We start from the raw sequence: 25,587 nt of genomic DNA on the forward strand, positions 1-25,587 counted from the left end.
GATCATGGGGGGGAGGGTGCCGGTTCGCAGGGGGGGCGCTCGCAAATTGAAGCGCGCTCGGTTTCCGAGGCACCGATTTTGCGAATGTTTTGCTCGTCTTGGAAAACACTCGCAAACCGGTGCACTCATAAACCGAGGTACCACTGTATATTCATCTTATTCTGGGTCTGTCCTGACCTGAGGCTATGGAAGCTTAGCGACTTGCCTGATGTCGCAAGGAGTCTCTGCCCGCTTCTCCAAGCATCATTTGAGCTAGGACTTGAAGTGATTATTTATATATTGTGTTATTTCAAGGTGATTAATGAAAGCCGAATGTGACCAGAAGACATACATTTTAGTGTCTGCACCTCCCAAGGTTACTTTTGTGGCCCAGGCAAAGCAAATGGAAAACACTTTCTCTTATGACTCCTTTCCCTGAAGCATTGTTATTAGTTACCAAATTTAAGGCTCTTTGCATTGTCTACAGTGCCCTGTAGCAACATTATCGGCTTTATTTAGCAGATAAATTGTTTCACTGAGGCCTTTGAGATTGTCCTTGACAAGACTTCTAGAACTCCCTTCATTCACTGAGCTGCATTTGACATCCACCAGAAACTGCATCTTGATAGAATGAACTTTTTTTTTTTTTTAATAATTCTTTATTCATTTTATAACTTACATCAAGTACATCAACATTGGTATTAACATTTTAACATAGATATATCACTTGAAATTCTACAATTAATCTTATCCAATTAAATTTATCCCCTTCCCTTTCATAAAAACATTTTTCAATAATAAATACCCCTTTGGGAAGTTATGGGAAGGATTTATCTATTCTTAAACCGCCTGGCTATTTTTCTTTTTGTGTAGGTACTTAGTTGGGGGCATGGCAGGACACAGCCCATGAAGATTGAAGTCGACCCCCCCCCCCCCATTGCTCTGTTCTGTTTAGGCCAGGCTTACCCAAGTTCAGTCCTGAGGCTGCAAGCATACCAGGTTTTAGGATATCCTTAATAAATTTGCATATGAGAGATCTGCAGTGGATGGCATGGGCATGCAAATCTCTTATGCATATTCATTAATTTAAATATTACTGAATTGTTCACTTCCAATGTTGCAAACTTAACAAAACCAATGGAACTACTTATATTATTTAGCTTTTTACTCATTATATATATTTTAAATTCCCAAATTCTTTAATTACATTATCTTAAATAGAATTACATATCTTAATCACAAAATATATATACACACTCGTTTTCCCATTCCATGTAAAACCCCTATAATGCTAAAAACTCCTTATCTCTTAGTTCAAGTCTTGTGTGATGAAGTTCTTAACTGTCTACTTTTAGTCCATTTCATATAAGAAGCTAAATTTTTTTTCTAATGTTCTTAAATGAAAATGTTATATCAATTTCTTTTAAAATATATTGCAATCTGTTTCACATCACCATATTATAGTCCAGCTCATCCCCAGTCTGTGTTTCGCTGAGACCAAAATAGGAATCCCTCAGGATGGGTTTTATGCCTTCCTTTTTATCTTGTGATATTTTTCATCAATAGACGACAAAGATAGGTATCATTCTCTGTGAAATGGATATCCAAAATATATTGAGTGAAAAGCTAAATAAAAAGTAGCTGCATTGGTTTTGTTGTCCTAGATATACAGTGACAGCTGGCCTTGTTAGTAGTGTCTACAACATAAGTATATCACTTTTTTAGCATTTTATCTTACTGCCTTTGTTTACTAATGATTCTTTAAAAAGAAAGACAAAAGTTGAACTTTAAACTAGAGAATGACATGGGGAAAAAATTTGTCCCCGCGACCAGGGCTGTGGAGTTGGAGACGGAGGAGTCGGAGTCAAAGGATATCTACTGACTCCATAGCCCTGAGCAGGGCTATGGAGTTATAGTCGAAGTCGGAGACAATTTTGGGTACCTGGAGTCGGAGTTGTGGTTACCAGAAACTGAGGATCGAAGGATTTATCTAACGACTCCACAGTCCTGCCCCTGACCTCTGTCCCCACCCCGTCACCTCGGTCCCCGTCCTGGCGACCTCAGTATTTGTGCATTGATTTACATTCACTTCTTCAGCCATACATAACAAGTTGGCTGTTGCATATGAATTCCCAGTCTACGTATACCTCGGCTTCTTTGGTCGATGGTAGGCTTACTCTAACCCATGCATTTCCCTGTGAGGGAGTAAGGGGTAGAGAATGACATGATGACTGTTACCCGCGGATTGCCGCGGGTAACCCACAGGAACGGGGGGGGAGGGGGGGGAATCGACTGGTTGCCACAGGTACAAGAACAAGGCCATTCACTGCGAAAGCCTTTCGGTTCTAGCTGGTTACAAAAAAGTGAATTCAACAAAGAATAAAATTGTAACATTAAAATTAATTGAACCATTTGTATATGAGGTTCTAAGGCACATAGAATTTCCGTAGCTGTTCCAGATTGGGATCTCAATCTAAGTTAAGGTGTATGAAGAAACCCAATATCAAAAATACTAATACATCTCATGTGTATAAATTTTGGATCTCCTGGAAACCATCTGGCCCAGGTGGTTTCTGATGTCTGGGTTGAAAACCAGTGTTCAATACCATTGCTAAAAGTCTAGGCAAGGGGTTCTCAACATAGTAAGCCAGTTTGGTTTTCAAGGTATCCGCAGTGAATGTGGGTGTGAGAGATTTGCATGCATTACTGCCATCATTTGAAATTTTTTTTATAAACAAAATAACAGCACAGAATGAGCAATGTTGGCTACAAAAGAGTTGGTACTACAGAAAAATTCCCCCTCTTCTGAATCTAATAATAGCCTCCCCCACCAATCATGAGATCTTATATTGAAACCACCTTTAATAACCAGAATCTCATCCTTCCCATCCTCTCCCACCAATAATCTGTAACCATCGCCCCAAAGACAGTCAAACTGAGAAAGTGCAGCTTATAAGTCTAAATTGCTGAGCACTGCACATAAGGTTCCCATATTAGCCAACATCTCTGTTCTTCCGCTGTACTGTCAGATGAGCATCTCGCACTTCCAGCATCAAATTATGAAAAGCATTTCTCTAATGCCAGAAAGAAGGGGCTCTAGGTTGTGTCCAATACTGTCATAAACATTTTCTGCCTACTATTCCATCTTTATTTAACAATAATCACTCACCCCTACCCACTGAGCCCAAAACCATTGTCTTCCCAAATAAAAATCCCAGAGGAGACAAAAGTACTACTACTACTTATCACTTATATAGCGCTGAAAGGCGTATGCAGCGGTATACGTTTTGACATTTATAGACGGTCCCTGCTCAGAAGAGCTTACAATCTAACTTGGACAGACAGACATGACATATAGGGTTGGGGATGCAGAACCCAAGGTGAGAGGAGTTAGGAGTCGAACGCACTCTCAAAGAGGTGGGCTGACATTTATAGACGGTCCCTGCTCAGAAGAGCTTACAATTCAACTTGGACAGAAATGACATAGGGTTGGGGATGCAGAACCCAAGGTGAGAGGAGTTTGGAGTCAAAAGCACTCTCACAGAGGTGGACTTTTAAACGGGCCTTGAACACTGCCAGAGACGGAGCCCACCATAGGGATTTTTAAGCAGCTTGTTCCAGGCATATGACGTAGCAAGGCAGAAGGGACGGAGTCTGGAGTTGGCAGTTGAAGATAATGACCCTTTATAAGTATTACTTCTTGTTATAAGCAAATTTATTTATTTAAAACATGTATAACCCGCAAAGCAGCTCACAATTTACATACACAATTAAAACAAACAGAATATAAAGGAGACAAAGGCGGGGTGAAGTTTAAAGACACTTTACCATATTCATCATAATTCAAACTGATAGCATTGTCCTAGATGAAAAACTCCTGTGCAAAGAAGTAAGTTTTAAGGAGTTGCAAAATCTTAAGTTACCAGTCATAACATTCGATAGGGCCGGCCCAGCTGTAGAAAAACATCTCTCTCATCATGTTTCAAGTTTTATTTGAATTTGATGACTCGCTTAATTTAATTTTTACTAAGCGAGTTACAGCATTGAAAAAAATAACATTTATTTTAACATAATGTTTTAAAATTTTAAAACAGTAGCTAAAACCAACAGACCAACCAAGACACTAGGTAAAAAAAAAAAGGGAAGAACTACAATTCAATATTTTTAGAGTGCAGGAAAGAACCATAAATGGAAAAAACATTAGGAGGGGAGAGGTGGAAACCTAGAAGGTATTATAAAATTTTTGAATATAATTTATAGATTAAAAGCATCTTTAAAAAGAAAGCTTTTTAAGTTACTTTTAAAACGACTCAAATTATTTTCCTCTCTCAATTGCTGAGATTAATGTCTTGTTTTTGAGGGATAGGAGCAATAGATTTTAGAATAGAGTAGAGAATTGAAGGGTTTTTTGCTTTTAAGATTTTGGTAGAATAGTAGTTTCTTTTAGCATGAGGAAAATCTTACTTGACAATGTTTGCTGTAGGTTGAGGGTGAGAGGGGTGCACAAGTTGGAACCTAAGAACAGTACCGGTCAGAGCTTTGGTTTCTTGCCCAGAAATAGCTAAGAAGAAGAAAAAAAAACAGCAAAATTTTAGATTGAATCAGGTTGGGCAGACTAGATGGACCATTTGGGTCTTTATCTGCCATCATCTACTATGTTATGTTACTATGTACTGCTCGCAGGGAGAGGTGGGAAGTTTGCATTGCCTGGCCTCAAAAATAATGCCACCTCAAAAGCACCAGTATTTTCCTGAATACACCCCAGACTACAAGATTTTCAGAAAAGAAATAAAAACTATACTCTTCAAGAAAGCCCTGAAACAGTCCTAACCACACCTACTCTTAAAATCACTTACTCCTAACAACACTTACGACAATGGATCGACTCTTTACAACTCTCTACAAATGATCTACTCTGTACAACGCTAGAAATGACTATTATTCTTCCATTGTAACCCCCATTCTTTATATCTTTTGTAATCCGCCTTGAACCGCAAGGTAATGGCGGAATAGAAATCTCTAATGTAATGTAATACAGTAATTGATACCATTTTGTCAAATTTTATCTCTGTTCTTCAGCAGATCAGCTCTTCATCTTGGTGGTTGCTAAATTCGTCTGTGCCTGCTTTAGGGAATAAATGCAATATTTTTTCCCCCCACAGCAAGCAAGATTCCCTGATGTTCAGAAGGACTATGTAGAGAATTTAATTCTCTTTGAAAACTGCTTTGACCTAAATGTGTAAGTTCAATGTGTGTCATCTGTGTTTCCTTGTTATGCAAAACAACAAAAAAATGGAGGAAATGGAAAAGAATTCCACAAAAAAAACACACAATATTTCCAGTTTGAATGTATACTGGTGGAAAATGCTCAGTACCTTAACTTAACTCAGTACCTTACTTAACTGCAAACGCGTTTTCCCCTATTTAGTTAAAATGGCTTGAAGTTAGTTTGCAGTTAAGTGTTCATGAAGGGTTAAAGCAGGGGTGTCCAACCTTTTGGCTTCCCTTGGCCGCATTGGCCGAAAAAAATGTTTCTGGAGCTGCGCAAACGCTGCAGCAAGACAGAGGAGGGAGACGGTAAACACCCGGGGTCAGCCGAGGAAAACACTGCATCGCCCTCGACTGGGGTCACACAAAATACTTCACGGGGGCTGCAGGTTGGACACCCCTGGGTTAAGGTATTAAACATTTTCCACCAGTGTACATTCAAAGTGTAAATATTGTTTTTGCTAACATAAGCCAGCAATGTACATCTTTTTAAGCCGTTTCCTCTGGCAGTGCTATTGTGACTGCTGCCCGCTAGTCTGATAGCTGCTGGCCAGTGAAAAGAATTGAAAGCTGTTTGTCTCCTCTCCACTTCCTGGATCTCAGCACTATGCCACAGCCTGACCCCCATCTGCTCCAACACTGCTTCCCACCTGTTTCCCCCCCCTTATGTGAGGCCAAACAACCTCGTGATTTGAGGCTGTCCAAGCTGTAGAATATTGCTTTCCTAATGGCTTTCTAATCAAGTCTAGCACAGATGGAGTCAAAACAATGAAATGTGAAGCTGTGCTCTCTAATGAACACTATGCATTTCTGGTATTCTTCCTCCTGCATATGGTAGATACGCAAGTGGTCGGCTGTAACTTCTGGGACCAGCTGGAAAGATTGTTCCCCAGCTGAGTCCAGGCAGTCAGGATATTAGTCATCTGCCCGGCCCTTTGGAGAATACCTGGAGAAATGTCCCTTTATCTCTTGCTCACTTTGTCCTTAGCTGTCCTCCTATGTCCTCTCTCACTTTGGTCAGATACTCCGTGTGTAACTGCTCTGTCTGCTTCCTCTTTCAAATATCAATCGAAAAAACCGAGAGGACTAATAGAAATAGAAGAGGCGGCAGAAGCAAGCAGGTGATGTTAGGCAGGAGCATGCTAGCAATTGGTGCTAGCAAGGCTGAGGCAGTGGCATCGTCAAGTGGGGAAGAAGGGAGAGATTGGGAACAGAGATAGGAAGGGTTGGGGGTAAGAGACTGTAACTTGTATTTTGAACGTCAACTTTTCTGTCTGTGCTTGAGCCAATTAGCGCAGAATAGTGAGCAATTAATTGAAGCTGTGATTTTAATGCGGTGCTACTTTGCATACTCGCTATTCTGAGCATGTTACTTTACCAGGTTCACAGTAGAATTTGATTCTATTGTAAACCTTTAAGTATCGTCCCATCAGAAACTAAATTCAGGTCCTCTAGTTCACAGCACTACCATTGAGCTGAGCCAAGCCTTAGATTCTTTAATTAGAATTAGGGTTATTGAAAAACTCCATTCCTTAATGAAAGGACAAAGATATCATCACAAATAAAATAAGTAAAATTCATCACCAAGAAAATTGAAGCTGCATGCAGGTGGATGAATTTTTTTTTTCTCTTTTCCCAGAATTTGTAATATGCTTTTGGAGAATCCAGATTATCCAAAGACAGAAGGCGCAATGGTTTTAAAACCCAACAGCAGCTTGCTTAGCAGCCCAGATGAGACCAAGGCAAGTGAAAGTTAATCATATGCCGACAGTTTAATTTGTAAGGAATCGTACATTTTGACACTTTTCAACTTTTCCGAATGCCCTCTTGTTCTTTTATTTTTCGAAAGTTTGAAGACTCTGTCCCTCTCTACTCTCTCTATGCCCCTCATGATCTTATAAGTCTCTATCATATCCCCTCTAAGTCTCCTCTTCTCCAGGGAAAAGAGACCCAGTTTCTCCAATCTTTCTCTCTTTCTCTTTCTCTCTCTCTCTCTCTCTCTTTCTGTCCTTCTCTACTCTCTCTATGCCCCTCATGATCTTATAAGTCTCTATCATATCCCCTCTAAGTCTCCTCTTCTCCAGGGAAAAGAGACCCAGTTTCTCCAATCTTTCTCTCTTTCTCTCTCTCTCTCTCTTTCTGTCCCTCTCTACTCTCTCTATGCCCCTCATGATCTTATAAGTCTCTATCATATCCCCTCTAAGTCTCCTCTTCTCCAGGGAAAAGAGACCCAGTTTCTCCAATCTTTCTCTCTCTCTCTTTCTCTCTGTCTCCCTTTCTCTCTCTCTCTCTTTCTGTCCCTCTCTACTCTCTCTATGCCCCTCATGATCTTATAAGTCTCTATCATATCCCCTCTAAGTCTCCTCTTCTCCAGGGAAAAGAGACCCAGTTTCTCCAATCTTTCTCTCTCGCTCTCTCTCTCTATCTCTCTCTCTCTCTCTATTTCTCTGTCTCCCTTTCTTTCTCTGTTTCTGTCCCTCTCTACTCTCTCTGTGCCCTTCATGATCTTGTAAGTCTCTATCATATCCCCTCTAAGTCTCCTCTTCTCCAGGGAAAAGAAACCCAGTTTCTCCAATCTTTCTCTCTCTCTCTCTCTATTTCTCTCTGTCTCCCTTTCTTTCTCTGTTTCTGTCCCTCTCTACTCTCTCTGTGCCCTTCATGATCTTGTAAGTCTCTATCATATCCCCTCTAAGTCTCCTCTTCTCCAGGGAAAAGAGACCCAGTTTCTCCAATCTTTCTCTATCTCTCTCTCTCTCTCTCTCTCTTTCTCTTTCTCTCTCTCCCTTTCTCTCTATTTCTCTCTGTCTCTCTTTCTGTCCCTCTCTACTCTCTCTATGCCCCTCATGATCTTATAAGTCTCTATCATATCCCCTCTAAGTCTCCTCTTCTCCAGGGAAAAGAGACCCAGTTTCTCCAATCTCTCAGCGTATGAAAGGTTTTCCATACCTTTTATCAGACGTGTCGCTCTCCTCTGAACCCTCTTGAGTAACGCCATATCCTTCTTAAGGTATGGCGACCAAGAAAGGATTGGACAATTTCCTGCTGGAAAAGGGGATAGAGGGGTATAGATAGAGGATTACTGCACAGGTCCTGGACTGCTGGGCACGATGGACCTCAGGTCTGACCCAGCGGAGGCATTGCTTATGTTCTTATGACACCTATTTTATTAAATCAATGTAAACATAATCCCTAGATGAAGTACACAATTTTTTCAGAGCAGCATTTGAATACACTGTTAAAAGATCTTCCATTTTTTGTTGTGAATTTATTAGTTATATTATGTGGCTATTGAAATGTATGACTGCATTCAGTAGTTTTTAAGAGAAACATTTTTCAGGAAGTTAAAGAAACACAAACTATCATATATCTTAGATTCTGGAAGCAAAATTTCCGGTTCTAGTGCATGCTCTCATAGATGGTACTGGTATTTTAATATTTGATTTGCTGCCTTTTACAACAGATATCGAGATGATTTGCATCATTGAGTCATGACCTGCACATACAAATGATATTAAAAATAATTAAAACCACATGAGAAAAGCACAAAAGGCGAGGGAGATGAATTGCGCAACAGTAAACTCTCAAAAGACCATTAAACCAGAGGCATACAAGAGAGTTAGACCGACTGTCTCATTGGTAACAACAAATTAAATGAATAATGGTGACTAGTTTGAGTATTTAAAGTCTCAGTTGTGGACATGATTAGTTAGTATGTCATTAATAGATTGGTCTGTTATCAAAGCTAATAATGTTGATAAAAACTGAATAAATAGAATTTGTAAACAAAGTTTCGTTAAATAATTCTGTTTAAACTGAAAATGAAGAGTTCTAATTGCCCTATGTGTAGTTGTGCACTTGATTATACTATATCATATAGGGAACATAGGAGATCCATTATGTATTATTTAAAAGTCCATTCTAAATCACTTCCAATAAATTCAGATGTACTTTAAAAAAAATAAAAGCTCTCATATCTTATATGCTTAGGGGAAAGAGAGGTTCTTTGCTTGCTTAATCTCCTTGCTTCCAAGTGTAAAATAACAGCTCTATAGCCAAAAAGGATGTCTTTTTTTTTAAAAATAATTCTTTATTCGTTTTCAAATTAAATAACAAGTGCACAAAAGAATATATTACAACAAATTATTCCACAATAGCACTTTGATATCTACCATATAAAAATCTAGTAAATCAATAACCCCCCTACCACCCACCCTATAGCCAAAAAGGATGTCTGTTAAATCACCTACTTGCAGCTGTAATCTGTTGGAGTCGGTACAGAGAAAGGCTACTAAAATGGTCTTCGTCATAAGGCGTATGGGAACAGACTTAAAGATCTCAGTCTTTATACTTTGGAGGAAAGGCGGGAGAGACGTTTAAATACCTACGTACATCCAGGAGGGGGGGAGGGATTTCTTGGGTTTCTTTTTTTTTAAAGTAACAATATGGGGAGGGGGGAGGTTATTATATGTTTTGCTTGAATTGACGAATGTTATTGAGTAGGGATGGGGAGGGATATGGAATTTGAAATTGGTTTTGCATAATATTAAGTGATGTATGTAAGACCATATGGATGTTATGTATTGTTACACTTATTGTACGTGTTAAAATGAATAAATAATTTTAAAAAATACCTACGTGATTTAAATGCGCATGAGTCAAGGAAGCTCTGGAATGAGAGGGCATAGGATGAAGTCAAGATGTGATCTAAGGAAGAGTAATCTAAGGAAATATTTTTTTACAGAAAGGGTGGTAGATGCGTGGAACAGTGAAGGTAGAGACAGAGACTGAATTCAAGAAAGCCTTAAGAGCTACTATACCAACTCCCTCACCCGATTTCGAACCCCAATTCAGACTGCAGTGTTGACATGACCTGTGATCAATTTGAACCCCCTAATTGGAACCAATTCCTCACCTTATTCAACAAATACGCCAAATCAAATTGCTTAGTAGACGAATGCCCATCTAAGATCATGCAAGTTGCAGTACCGGAATTCAAAAGGGATCTATTCAACTGGACCACATCCACTCTAGAGAGTTGCGCGGGGACAGAAATCCCACCTGTCCCCACCTGTCCCCGCCAAAGTCCCACCCGTCCCCACCCGTCCCCGCGAGGAATCCCACCCGTCCCCACCCGTCCCCGTGAGGAATCCCTCCGTCCCCACCCGTCCCCGCGAGGAATCCCCTCCGTCCCCATCCGTCCCCGCGAGGAATCCCCTCCGTCCCCGCCCGTCCCTATAAACTTCAGAAATAGTTATTTCATTTAATTATGCTACTGAATTAAAGGCTCTGGTAGAAACCCATTTACAAATAAGCAAAAAGACTTTATTAATTTGAAAATATTAATTGGGAAGAATACATACTTTGTAAACGGGTTTCTACCAGAGCCTCTAATGTTTATAAATTTTTATCAACACAACTAATATACTACTTTATCCTGAAGCAAAAAAAAGAAAAAAAGAAATAGAATTCTTTTCCTACCTTTGTTGCCTGGTTTCTGCTTTCCTCATGTTCTCATTCAATTCCTTCCATCCACTGTCTCTCTTCCTTCTGCATCTTCCATTTGCTCTGTTACTGTGCCTCTCCCTTTCTTCCCCCTTCCAAATTGGTCTGGCACCCATCTTCTTCTCTCCGCTCCCCCCATAGTCTGGCATCTGTCTTCTTCCCTGCCAGCGTCTTCTCCCTACTCTCTCTTCCTCATTTCCTTTCAGTGTACTTCTCCCCCCCATCTTCCCCATGTCCTTTCAGCGTCCTTCTCCACCCCTTTGTCTTCCCCATGTGCTTTCAGCATCCTTCTCCCCCCTCTGTCTTCCACAAGTGCTTTCAGAGTCCTTCCCCCCCCCGCCGCCGCCCTTCCCATGGCCTTTCAGCGTCCTTCTCCACCCCTTTGTATTCCCCCATGTGCTTTCAGCGTCCTTCTCCCTCCTCTGTCTTCAAGTGCTTTCAGAGTCCTTCCCCCCCCCCCTCCTGTCTTCACCATGGCCTTTCAGCGTCCTTCTCTCCCTTCCTTCTCTACCGCCCCGGGTGCAGCACAGCCGGCCAGGTCCCCTTACTTTTGTGGCACTTCCCCGACCGACCGACAACAGCCCCGGTCCGACAAACCTCCCTGCCCTTAACCGCGAATCTAAATTACCTTCTTACAGCTGCTGTAAGAAGGTAATTTAGATTCGCGGCTACAGGGCAGGGAGGTTTGTCGGACCCGGGCTGTTATCGGTCGGTCGGGGAAGTGCCACAAAAGTAAGGGTCCTGGCCGGCTGTGCTGCAACCGGGGCGGGGCGCCCCGGACCGCCCCCTCCCTCGGTAGCCACTCGAACCACGAGGCTACTCCTTCTCCTTACCTGCCCTGCCTGCAGCACAGAGCCAAACGGAAGTCTTCCCGACGTCAGCGCTGACGTCGGAGGGAGGGAGGGCTTTGTTTAAGCCTTCCCTCCCCTCCGACGTCAGCGCTGACGTCGGGAAGACTTCCGTTCGGCTCTGTGTTGCAAGCAGAGAAGGTAGGGAGAAGAAGAGCCGCGCGACTGAGTACATCCAGCCCCGCAGGAGCCCCGCGACCCTCGGAGGCGTCCCCATGGGATCCCCGCGACCCTAGGGGGCGTCCCCACGGGATCCCCGCGACCCTAGGGGCGTCCCCACGGGATCCCCGTGACCCGAAGGGGGAACCCGCGGGATGCCCGCGGGTCCCGCGGGATTCCCGTCGTCCCCGTGCAGCTCTCTAATCCACTCTTATAAGTGGGAATTATCATGAAGATATGGGACACATATACTGATCACGCCCATCCCCAAAGACCAGAAGAACTCAATCGCATTGACGTCCAACTACAGACCCATAGCGAGCATCCCCTTTTTCACCAAACTACTGGAAGGGTTGGTCAACCTGGAACTAGTAAATCACCTAGACAAATTCAACCTCCTCAACGAACATCAATCAGGTTTCAGAAAAGGATTCAGCACAGAGACAGTCTTAGGCTCTATCCTCAACCACCTATACGATCTCTTCAGTAAAGGTACCAGCGCACTGATCTTACAACTAGATTTTAGCAGTGCATTTGACCTAGTGGATCATGAAATAATGCTGAATTGTCTAGACACAATGGGCCTTTCGGGAAGAGTCTGGACCTGATTCCAGGGCTTTTTAACAAAACGATCGTATCAAGTAATCTACGATGGGAAATACTCTAATTCTTGGCAAAGCCCTTCTGGAGTTCCTCAAGGTTCCCCTCTATCACCCACCTTATTCAATATCTATATTTCATCCCTAGGACACCTATTACAAAAGTTAAACCTAATATACTATATATACGCTGATGACATCTCTATTCTAATTCCTGTGACTAATGTGACAAATGACACCCTAAAACAAATCTCCCACATCATGACTGAAATTGAACAGTGGACTATCAATTTGAAACTAAACTCAGAAAAGACAAAAATCTTCTTGTCAAGCCCAAAGGAAAATATCACTACAACAACAATACACCTAAATGGTCACGATCACCCAATATCTAAAACCATAAAAATTCTAGGAGTCACCTTAGACACCCACCTAACCTTGATCGAACACACGAACTCGGTGACAAAAAAGTGCTTCTCCACTCTTTGGAAATTAAAAACTATCAAAAAATATTTCGACCCTCTATCTTTCAGACTATTGGTACAATCACTGATTCTATCCACCTAGACTACTGCAATATCATTTATGTGGGTATACCTAAAAAAGACCGTGAAAAGATTAAGAATAGTGCAAAATACGGCTGTCTGCTTAATTTACGGACTAAAGAAAAGTGAACACATTAGTCCCTACTACAAACTGCTACACTGGTTGCCAATTGAGGCACGAATCTTATTCAAGTTCTCTTGCTTTTGCTATAAACTGGTGTGGGGAATGGCCCCCAATTATCTATCACCTCACTTCGAACTTTACACACCCACAAGGACAACCAGAAATCGCAACCTCTTTGCCTACCCGAAAATCACAGGTTGCAAATATAGAACCTTTCAAATTTCAAGCTGGTAGACAGCAAACCTGGCTAGGCAACTTCATGGACAGAGCCAGGTTAACCTACAGCGCCTTTCGGAAAGAATCAAGACCGAATCGGAAAGAATCTATCTGTTCAATAGATTTAATTCCTAGTCAAAAAACGCCCCCCTTTCTTTTTAAAAAAAACTCTCACTCTTCATGCTGATACTACGTATCTTCATCTAACGGTTTTCTGTTTTCAATGACTGTTCAATGTCTTCTTCACCAATTGTATTCTGTAATTCGCTGGCTTTCCAGCCCTTTTAATGTAACATGTTAAGATTATACTGTAACCCATTAATATCTTTTTCTTGCTGTTGTGTACTCTACAATCACTGACTGCTCAGTGACACCTTCACTATTTGTATGCTGTAATTCGCTGATTGTTCAGCTCTCTTCACTGCGAACCGCCTAGAAGTCGCAAGATTATGGCGGTATAGAAAAATAAAGTTATTATTATATTATTATTATTTGGGGAAAGGGTTTACATAAAAATAACTATTTTTGATTTTCAGCCATCTTACCTTTCTCCTCTTTGAAGGTGGAAAGGAATATGGCCAACTGAAAATAAGAATTTGGCCCACATGAGATTTCCGTGTCTGTGTATGTATAGTTTATTTCTACTTGATATAATTCTTTAACTTACTCTGTAGGACAAAGCAGTTACATAAAAACAAATAAGAAAAGGAATGCCATAAAAACAATAGGAAAGAGGCCATTCATTCAGAAAGGGAAACAGGAAAAAAAAATGGCAGGTGGCAGGGAAATCATGTGTGACCTTAAACCCTCCTACCCCACTTTCCACCCAGAAAATTTTGTGTTTTCATATCCTAGCTACACACAATTTTCAGGATGTGTCAGGGAGTCCAAGAGTATCTTGATATTTTTCAATTCTAGGTACTCCCTTGAACATGCATGCTTTCCAGAAAGTAGATTCCATTCCTTTTGTGTGGAATTTCTTGTTTAACACCACCTTTCGCTTCATGTAAAAAATCCAGTCTTTTAAAATGTAGTTTGGGTTGTATTAATGTTCTTTGCTTGTCCCCCAGGTACCTAAAGTGGACTTATTTGACTTTTTTGATCTCATTCCTGTGGATCAGCGATGCTTTATCCAAGCTGCTGATCTTCTCATGGCCGACTTCAAAATGCTTAGCAGTCAAGACATCAAGTGGGCACTGCATGAGCTCAAGGGGCATTATGCAATAACAAGAAAGGTGACTACCACTTCTGTTTCTTATCTTAAAAGAGAAAGTATTCAACAAAATAGTAAAATCCTAGTCCAGGGGTTGGCAACCTGCGGCTTTTCCTGCATGTGGCTGTGGCTCTCCAGGCCCTGACCCTTTAATCTCCCTCTGAACCTCATGTTCCCTCCCCCCAGGCCTACCTTGTGGTCCAATGGGAATCTTTGTGGCAGGAGCATGGCCCTATCACTCCTCCCTCCTTGTGGCTGCCTTCTAAAATAGCTAATACGATCTCTTGCAGCTGCTTGCAGCATTTCCTGTAGTACCGCGAGCTGCCACTGCAGCCATTTTAGAAGGCAGCTGCGATGAGCAAGAATGAGAGGGTCGTTCTCCTGCCACAAAGACCCCCACTGAACTACCAGATACCTCGGTAGGCCCGAGGGAGGGGGGAATTGTGGTGTTGGGAGGGAGATTAAAGGGTCGGGGCCTGGAGAGGGGAGAGAATCTTGGCTATGGGTTGGGGGGGAGGGGCAGGGGAAGGAGGGAGAGATGAGGGGTACAGAGACCTGCAAGGGGTTGAAGGGGACAGAAGCTACACCTTGTGATTCTTTGCAAATCTTAGGTCAAACATTTTGGATAAATTGGCTCTTTGCTTTAAAAAGGCTGCCGACTCCTGTCCTAGTCTGTACTTTGAAAAATTATTCAAAAAGGAACCAGTTGGTAAAAAGTAAATGGTTGTTTACACTAAGGACATCTTCTGTGTACACTACATACTTTGTTAAAACTGGCTACCTAAAGTGTAATAAAACATTTGCTTTTGTGCAAAAGGAGAAACTGAAGAAAGAGCCTCCTCATACCAAGACTAGGGCTATTTCTTGTGCATTCTTTCCTAATCTAGTAGGAATCCATTGAAATAGATTTAAGGATATGGGTGTGTTAACTCTTGTCTGGCAGCATCACTGCTGGTTTTGATGCTTCTCAAGCCTTCTAGGATAGCTGCATCTTTCCCGTGAGCTCCTCTCTCAATCTGTGGAGAGGGATATTGCAGGATTATCAACATCTTGATCACCTCTGCCAAATAAGCGCCAAAGCATGAGAAAGTTCAAATTAGGTAGAACTTTCTTACAGAATTATGTAGGTAATTAGTATATTTATATTCCGCGCTATTAGGGTTCTAGGCATAACTGATGTAGAGTAAACATTTTCAGAGCTGCTAAGTAACTTCAAGCCATGAGCAACCTGTTTAAACAGATTCTATGTTTTTAATCATTTTAAGTTTTTTATATGCAAAATGAGAGACTCCAGAATGCTTAGAGAAAGACCTGCTGTATCTGCCCACAACAACCAGAATATAGAGAGAATTTAAATTGTGTTCAACCCAATGAATCGCCTACAATTAACACAATAGAGACAACACAGGAGTGAGATCACATGCCCTATAAATCAAAAATATATTTTAAGGGTTTTTTTTGTGTGTGATGAGGAGGAAAGAAGTGCTCACCGGCACTCCTACTTCGCATGACAAACTTTGTTGACACAGAAGATGTCATGAGGGGTAACTCATGCACATATAATTGGTTTATTAAATATTTATTCAACTTTGCACAATAGAGGAGCAGAATGATGTGATTTGATGGTGACAAAGGACATAAGAAGACTTGAAGCGGTCCAGAGAAAGGCAACGAAAATGGTAGGAGGTTTGCACCAGAAGACGTATGAGGAGAGACGGGAAGCCCTGAATATATATACCCCAGAAGAAAGGAGGGACAGGGGAGATACCATTCAGATACTTGAAAGGTATTAACACAGAACAAAATCTATTCCAGAGAAAGGAAAATGGTAAAGCCAGAGAACATAATTTGAGGTTGAGGGGTGGTAGACTCAAGAGTAATGTTAGGAAATTGTTCTTTACAGAGAGGGTGGTTGATGCCTGGAATACGCTCCCAAGGGAGGTGGTGGAGAAGAAAACAATGACACAAGCGTAGGATGAACTCAGAGAATTTCTAATCAGAAAATAATGGGTATACATTGAAGGAACTAAGGCCAGTACTAGGCAGACTAGCACGGTCTGTGTCCCGTATATGGCCATTCAGTTGAGGATGGGTTGGGGAGGGCTTCAATGGCTGGGATGGTTTAGTTGGGCTGGAGTGAGCCTTGATGGAGACTCCAGTAGCTAGAACCTGAGCACACTACCAGGCAGAACTCTGGGTTTCTGGCCCAGAAATAACTGAGAAAAAGGACAATTTAAATTAAATCATTGATTTATAGAGCATATCGGTTGGGCAGACTGGCCCATTCAGGTCTTTATCTATGTTACTTTTGGGTTAAGTTTTCATTCTAAGTAATAGTGTTGGTGAGCACTTCTTTCACTGACTCCTCATCATCATTGACTCTACCTCATCACGTAAAAAAATTTAAAAAATATTTTTGATGTGCAGCAGACCCTCAATATTCGCGGGGGTTAGGGGCAGAGCCGGCCCGCGAATATAGAAAAATCGCAGATAATTTTTAGGGCTAGTTCTTACCCACCCCCGCCTCCCTCCTGTGTCCCGGACCTTCCTGAGAACTTACCTGGTAGTCTAGCGATGACGCGGGGCAGGATTGATTGTGCTACACTCCTGCTCCGTGCAGAGCCGTCATCAAAATGAGACTACAACAGGAACTCACGGCAGACATTTTGATGACGGCTCCGCATCACCGCTAGACCACCAGGTAAGGTCTGGGGAAGGTCCAATGCAGAGTTTTGTTTAAAAAAAAAAAAAAATCATGAATAATTGAATCCGCAGGTACTGAAATCATGGATTCAGAGGGGTCACTGTATATAGTGAGTGTGGTCTCACTCCCATGTTGCCTCTATTGTGTTAATTGTAGGAGAGTCATCTGGTTGACCACTGTATCTGCCAGCACATGGACTAAACTGGCAGCTTCATTTCTGTGCCCAGTATAAATTTGCTTTCACTTCTGTTTTTAGGCCTTTTCTGACGCCATTAAGAAGTGGCAGGAGCTGTCCCCTGAAACTAACGGGAAGCGGAAAAAACGAAAAGAAATGAATCAGTCATCCTACATTGATTTCAAGTTTGAGCAGGGTAAAGAAGATTTAATCATTTCAGTTGTGTGAAGTAGGACCCAGTGAAATTCATGGAATCCCTCCCATCGGAATCTTAAATATAGAATGAATGCCTGCTTCTCTGGACAAGGAAGAAAAACAATGGGACGGGACTACCAAATTCTATGAACACTGTTTATTGATATCCGAATTGAGTAAAGACCCAACACAGTACTGTGTTTCAATGTGGGCAACACGCCTGCTTCAGGGGTACTGAAATCGTGGGTATTGCTCACAAAAAACAATGTTTTACAGGAATATGCAGTGTGATTCGCAAACGGATGAATCTTCAGGGTTTGCTGAAAAATTTCAGATACATATTCCTGTAAAACATCATTTTTGTGAGCAAAACCCACAATTTCAGTACCCCTGATGCAGGTGTGTTGCCCACACTGAAATAGGCATCTCAGATAAAGTATACTCTTGGTTTGAAGGCTTCCTAAAATCCAGAACATACAGAGTAAAATCAGATAAAGAAAAATCTGAACCTTGGTTCAACCCTTACGGCGTACCACAAGGATCCCCACTATCCTCTGCGCTCTTCAACCTATACATTGCATCTCTTGGAACATACCTGGATAATCTAGTTATCACCACCTACAGTTATGCAGATGACATTACCATTCTCATACCTTTTGATCAACCAAAAACCGCAATGACAAACACACTACACCAAACACTAGAAACAGTAGCAACCTGGATGAAAGATCACAAACTGAAACTCAACACAGACAAAACTAAATTCAACCGTAGCCAATATAGAAATTAACACAATCAACTATCCCATTCAAACTACCATAAAACTACTAGGAATGACTATAGATCGATGCTGCACCATGCAACCGCAAATAAATAAAACAATACAGAAATCCTTCGCAATTATGAGAAACCTAAGACAAGTCAGAAAATTCTTTGAAAAAACACAATTCAAGCTTATAGTACAATCCCTAATCCTAAGTCTACTAGATTACTGCAACATCCTCTACCTCCCCTGCTACAATGACTAAACAACTACAAACAATCCAAAATACAGCTTTGAGACTCATCTACTCATTGAGAAAACACGACCATATTACAGAAGCATACATCAACTCACATTGGCCACCAATCCAAGAAAGAATACTATTTAAATTCTACTGTATGTTATTTAAAACCTTAAACGGAGACAGCCCAACCTACCTGAACAACCACCTCATCCAAACCGCCTCAATCAGACATAGAAGAACACACACCTCATTCACACACCCCTCGATCAAAGAAGTAAAACGAAAAAATCTACATGACGGCTTCCTGGCCACTCAAGCAGCTAAACTAGATAACCAAATCTCCAAGCTACTGATAACGACACCAGACTACAAGATGTTCAGAAAAGAAATAAAAACTATACTCTTCAAGAAATTCCTGAAACAGCCCTAACTTCAAACTTACTGTCCTCCCTCCCCCCCCCTCTTTACCTCTCTAGAAAGGACAAATGTTCTTCCATTGTAACCCAATGTTTTTCATCTCTTTTGTAATCCGCCTTGAACCGCAAGGTAATGGCGGAATAGAAATGTAACACAGTACTGTGTTGGGTGTGAGGGGGAGTTTGTAGCCGCTTCAGGGCTTGAGAGAAGGGGGGAGGATTTGCAGCTCAGGGTGTTGCCACTGGTGCTTCGGGGGGGGGGGGGCATATTTTTTTCCACTGGCATCTTTTTGCCAGTTGTGTGGGAGACCTGGTTAACCGAGGCTCTGCTGTATGTACATATTGTCTATACAGGCTGGTATTCTATTAGTGTCCTATTATCTACCTAATATTGTTAGGTAAGCAGGTTACACACAAATTGATATAGCATTGTACCTGTATATATCCTGAGCAATTCAAAAAATCCAATTTCTGAGAGAAAAGCTCATTTTAGGTATGGTAATACCTTTGAAAATTTCACCATTATTACATTAGACAGTAATCTACTGTAAATTAAAAAAAACAATAACCTCAAGGATTTGAAATAATATTCATCACACTTATGTGCACATCTAAGGACCCGACTCAACACAAGTAAATCAATTTACATTTCCAACTGTTCTCAACCAATGTGTCTCAGAGCTGGCACACAGCAGTGTTTTTGAAAAGATTGCAGCTTGTTTTGCTGTTCCCTCCACAATCCTACCAAAAATCCAACACCTCATCATTGTCCTCTTTCAGGCACCCCACCCCCCTCACTATCTATGAAACTTCACTTCTTCATGGCAGTGTAAGTCATAACGGGCTAATGCGAAGACTTTCCTTTGCCATGCTCCCGCCCTTTTCTGCAACTTCCTGTTTGTATGAGGGTGGGGTACAGCAGAGGAAAAGCGCCTGGTCAACCTAGGCAGCCTCTTAATGGCTACCAGTGAAGAGGTGAGGTTTCACAGACTGGGGAGGGGTCTGAAGGAAGATGCAATGTGACCCATGGCGGTGGGTGGGTTCAGGGAGGAGCAGTGGGAGGCGCTAGACTTGGGATGGAGCTGAGGGATGAAGAGAGAGATGTACTGCACCCAATTAGATGATAAACTCTTTGGGGTAGGCATGTAATTATTCATGTACAGTATCACCACTGTATATGTCCTGTAATCCTATAAAAATAAGCATATTGGGGCAAGTGAAAAATGTTTGCAGTGCACACCACTATACACTGGTGCTGCATACTTGATATTCGTGATAGGGAGCAATCTGACATTTTCAGCTTTGCAGCTACCCCCCCCAAAAAAATAAAATAAAATAATGGAACTTTCTTTGAAGTAATACCTTCAAGATGGAACTCTTATCCAGTAATAGGTTAGTTCTATCGCTTGAAATTTGTACATCTTTGTCTTTTTTTTTTTAAGCTACAACTTTATCTATTGCACAAGGGAGATTATCTTCCACATGTTTCCCTTCTTTCTACTGAGATTAGTTCATAACGGTTGCATTTTTCCTTAACCGATGGTGGTATTGAATGTTGTATTCTCCAGGAAATGTGAAACTTGAAAAACGGATGTTCTTCTTGGAAAACAAACGCCGACACTGGAGAAGCTATGACCGAACTGCCTTGTATCCGCCTGTGCGAGAAGAGCTGGTGTTCTATGAACAGAAGATGAAGGAGATGACCGAAGTAAGAACACATTGTTTTCTTCATTAGAGAATGGCAGGTGACAAAGTTCATCACCGTTCCCATCCCCATGGGAAACCATCCCAATGTCATTATTTAAGGAGAGAGGGAAGAATCAGTATGAATGGGCACAACCACTGACCCTCAAGTCTTGCATTGAAGAATGCTGGTGTAGAAGGACTGAGGTTGAGATAGACATTAAAGAACGGGACTTGGGTTGGCCATTGTTGGAAACAGGATACTGGGCTTGATGGATCTTCTGTCTGTCCTAATACAGCAATTCTTATGTGAACCAAGTATAAGACAGTCAAGCCACTGTGACATCACAGCTCTGGAATGTTGCTACTCTTTGGGTTTCTGCCAGGTATTTCTAGAGAATGACATGGGGACAGAATTTGTCCCCGTCTCCTCGGTTAAGCACAGGAAACCATCCCCATGTCATTCTTTAAGAGGAGAGAGAAGAATCAGAGTCTGAATGGGCCCTGCCACTGACCCTCAAGCCTTGCATTGAAGAATGCTGATGAAGAAGGACTGAGGCTAAGATAGACACTAAAGAATGACAGTCTCGGATAGCCAGAGCTGATACTGTGATGTCATAATGCTTCATTCCACTAATAACAGCCAAGCTCATCAGTGATGTCACAATGGGTTCATTATTCTATACTTGGCTCACATAAGAATCAGAGTCTGAATGGGCCCAGCCGCTGACCCTCAAGCCTTGCATTGAAGAATGCTAGTGTAGAAGGACTGAGGTTGAGATTAGACAGTAAAGAATGACAGTCTCTGGTATCTAGAGCTGATACTGTGATGTCATAATGCCTCATTCCACCAATGCCTAACAGCCAACCTCATCAGTGATGTCACAATGGCTTGACTGTCCTATACTTGACTCAAATAAGAATCAGAGTCTGAATGGGCCCAGCCACTGACCCTCAAGCCTTACATTAAAGAATGCTGGTGTAGAAGGACTGAGGTTGAGATAGACACGAAAGAATGACATGGGATGGTTTCCCGTGGTTATCCGCTGGGACGAGAACGGTGATGAATTTTGTCACTGTGTCATTCTCTAATCTATATCTTCTGGCTAGCTGTTATTGGAAATCTTACAGGTGATAGTTAAAATATATTATTGTATCTTGCTACACTTGAAAGCAGTAGATCTAGCTCTTACATTGTGTTGGCTATAAAGTAGGTATCATGGCTGTCACTAATGTACTGTTGTGTTGTAGAACAATGGACTCTGCTACATCCTTATGGTTGCATTACGTTTGGAAGTAAGTTGTAGAGCAGCAAACAGCAATTTTGGATATCATGGTGAAGAAAATTGTGATATTCACTCACTGCGGAGAGAAAACCAATAATCTTCTGTGATAATAACGTAACACGTGTTAACAATAATCACAGTTCCAATTACATGTAACTTATAATCAATAATTATGTGAAAAACTCAGACCCTGAACCCGTGAACTGGTGATAACACCAACTGAGGTTCAATGGGGGACCATCATCGTTTCCACTGTCCCCTATTACCATCCATACTAAAAATATAAATAAAGAAAGAAACTTATCTGGTTCGGATGGTAATGTGCTGGCGTAGAACCCCAGTGGTGTTGAAAGTGACTCGTGCTGATTAAAACAATTTCTGTATTGATAGTTGTTTATTTCATTCTAATGACCCTGTCCCCCCGACTCGAGTTTCAAGTCTTCTTCAGGGAAGGACACTAATAATCCAAAAATAACAATTAGAAAAATCGTAAATCAATGCAACAATACTATATAAATACTACATCCTGTTATATGGGTCCCAGGGATATATATCCCATCTAATTAATCCCTAGTAATCTTAATCTTAAAACTAAATACATATACCTGTTAGTGGCACAGTACATCAGAGAGGCAACGAAAGCAGGGCTGACTGAAGTAATGGGAAGATCCCCTGGACTGGTTAATTTATCCTGATCTAGCCGGAAATAACGGAACTTCAACCCGGAAGTAGAACCTCACCCAGACCGGCACAGCTAAGTCAATAGCCATTCAATTTCGTGATTTAACCCGTGATATCATCATTCAGTGACACTGGTCTTGCATCTAGTTCCCAAACATACCCCCTCTTACGAACGCATAGCGCGGGTTTTAGCAGCGGCAGTAACTGCTCCGACGCTCATAGAAATCCTGTGAGCGGCGGAGCAGTTACCGCCACTAAAACTCACGTTCCGTGCTCGTAAAAGAGGGGGATAGTTTCTCCCTTTTCAGTTTCTGTTGTAGCAAAACAAAGTTTCCTGATGGTGGCCCAAGCGGCAAACTATTTGGCTGTGGTGTAAAAGTGGTTGAGATATGTGGTGGTGTTAACTGGGTTCCTCTTTTCTTTTTTGCCAGCATGCTGACTTCCTTCTTGCCCTTCAGATGAATGAGGAACAGTACCAGAAGGTAAGACACCCTTTGCCCAACTAAGGCTAGTTTTCTTCAGCAGCTTGTCATTGTTGAGCCCTTTTGCTAGGTCATCGTGCCTCCTCCCTCACCTCTCAATCACCACTTTCCCCTGCAAACCTATTTTAATTTGGAAGCTGCTAGGTGGACATTCCTAACTCACTCTGTTCTTTTTTTTGAGGACAGTATTTGATCAGCAAGACAGGCTGGCTGAGTGGGTTTGACCACAGCTCTTTCACGTTTGGATACCTCAGTGGCACTGAAGTGAAACAATTTTATGGCAAGCTGCCTTCTGAAAATTTGGATTGGTTCAGGAAAAAAAAAAAATTTCTTTTTAATGGCATTTTCTCTTAAGCTTTGAGTTGAAGAGGTAAGGCAGAACTAGTCAGCTAAATTCAGTCATCTTTCCACACACAGGACTCGGGGTTTGGATTTATCTAGTGTCCTTTCCAAATCTGAGTTCAAATACAGTGGGTAGGTCTCTGTCCATGTGTGTGTTGGAGGCAGTGGTGAGTTAAATGTCTTGCCCCAAATCACAATGGTTCATCATTGAAAGATGCTGAATTTGAATCTCAGTTCCCCTCAGCTCACCTCTCTGCCACTCCTCCACTCTGTACCAAATCTATACTCATTGAATTGATCTCCAGTGCTGTTCTGGATCGCTATAAATGTTGTTTCTGAGGCAGTTTATGGCCACCTATTTCCTAAGAGCAAATTCGACCACGTCTCCCCGCTTTTGTCTAAGCTTCACTGGCTCCCAGTTATCCTTAGGGTTCACTACAAATGCGCCTATCTAGCCTTCAAATCTCTACACGGCATCCTTCCTCCCCTCTTTCCTCTATCTTGGCTCTCCTCGAATCCTACCTCCACCAGATCCACTCAAAAATTCAAATTATCCTTCCCCTCTTTAAAAGGCATATCCCATACAGGAAAACTTGGGACATCCCTCCTCTTCAGGATCACCGAGCTGTGGAACAGCTTCACTGCCCCTCTTCAGAGTTCGACCTCCCTCCAACGCTTCCGAAAACATTTGAAAACTTGGCTTTTCGCTAAAATGTAACTACTCCCTCCCTCTCCATTATACTAAGTCCCCTCTTTCTTTCTTTTTACTAAGCCCTTCTCCTTTCCATTGGAGTTCCTTTCTATATTAATTCCTGTAAACCGTGTCGAGCTCCACTTTTGTGGAGATGATGCGGTATATAAACTTAAGGTTTAGTTTAGTTTAGTTTATTTCCAAGAAGAAAATGTGTTTCAAGGCAGAGTACAGGAGTGGTTTGCCATTGCCTTCTCCCACGCAGTGTATGGCTTCTCTATGTTGCTGCTGTCCAACATAGGGCCCTGCAGCCTACAGCACCTGGTATTCTACAGTGGTCCCCCATCCAGGTACTAGCCAGGCCTGACCCTGCTTAGCCTCTGACAGCAAGAGCGGTCCTACCCAGGGTAGCCAGGCCTTAGGCTTTCAAGTGGAATACTGTTTATAGTTTATTTTATCTGTAGTCCGCTTTATACAAAGTGGGTCACAGTAAGTAAAAAACATATGTCACAAATTCTGCATACATACAGAATTATAAACACCAATGCATACAGTACAAACTAAGCACAATCAGTAAAAATAAACCTGTGAGTGACCAGCACTCAACTTGCTGTCAAGGACTCAATTCCTATATTTCATCTTCAATAGTATTTCTTAAAGTTATACAAATTCTCCTGCTGACATATATATGACGTGTGGTCCTAAGCAGGAAAACATGCTTGCCCTGGACACATTCAAATGCAACTGCTTGACCGGTGGAATAAACAGGTCAGAACGATCCACAGAACGCAACATTTGGAGCGGCACATATGGCAGAATACTATCCACTAAGTACTTTGGCACTGATCCATGTACACAGTGTACATATCCGGTACTCTAATTTTTACCAATACAATTTAATATAGTATTCTGACACATGTTCACTTCTCCCTAGTCTGAAAAGCAACTTGAGTTTTGAGCAACCTAAATGCACACAGCATTAAAGTTGGTATTCCCAGAAAAATGAGGTTACAGTAGTCAAAACGTGATAAAACAAGTTTGCAAGATGGTTTTAAAAGTACTGCCTGACAAATATGATCTAAGGGTACTTTGGCAAACGTCATTTTAAAAAAATATCTTCCTAATCATTGCTTGAACATGACTTCTAAATGTCAGGTAGGAATCCACAATGACACCTAGGGACTTCACCTCAGTGGAGATTTGTAATGATGCTCTCTAATATGGTGCTTTTTCTAGTGAGACTTTACAATATCTAGTGACCTTCGGCGTTACATTTTATCTGTTTGTTTCTACTGTATGTTTCACTGCATTTTTTTGTGACACATGTTTTTTTCCCTTTTCTACCATGGACCCCTGATGAAGGTTGTCCGAAACACGGACCGTGTTGGGTCCCTTGTTTGGTAAAAAGGTTTTTAATTACATTTTGGTTGTCACAATAAATTTTGCCTACATCGTTGTACATATCTGCAGTT

General features: G+C 41.7%; 1 protein-coding gene across 3 annotated transcripts in view; it reads left to right on the forward strand.

Annotated features, from left to right (window-relative positions):
• Window positions 1-25,587, forward strand: part of RNF216 (ring finger protein 216) — a 185,878-nt gene that overhangs the window by 37,175 nt on the left and 123,116 nt on the right. For all 3 annotated transcript variants that reach the window (XM_033963367.1, XM_033963365.1, XM_033963366.1), the window contains exons 5-10: window positions 5,142-5,218; window positions 6,887-6,989; window positions 14,311-14,475; window positions 17,414-17,528; window positions 20,519-20,658; window positions 23,032-23,082. In XM_033963367.1, coding sequence (XP_033819258.1) covers window positions 5,142-5,218; window positions 6,887-6,989; window positions 14,311-14,475; window positions 17,414-17,528; window positions 20,519-20,658; window positions 23,032-23,082 — 651 coding nt within the window. The remainder of the gene's footprint in view (window positions 1-5,141; window positions 5,219-6,886; window positions 6,990-14,310; window positions 14,476-17,413; window positions 17,529-20,518; window positions 20,659-23,031; window positions 23,083-25,587) is intronic.

Source organism: Geotrypetes seraphini, chromosome 11, assembly GCF_902459505.1.
Source record: "Geotrypetes seraphini chromosome 11, aGeoSer1.1, whole genome shotgun sequence".
Taxonomy (NCBI): Eukaryota; Metazoa; Chordata; class Amphibia; order Gymnophiona; family Dermophiidae; genus Geotrypetes; species Geotrypetes seraphini.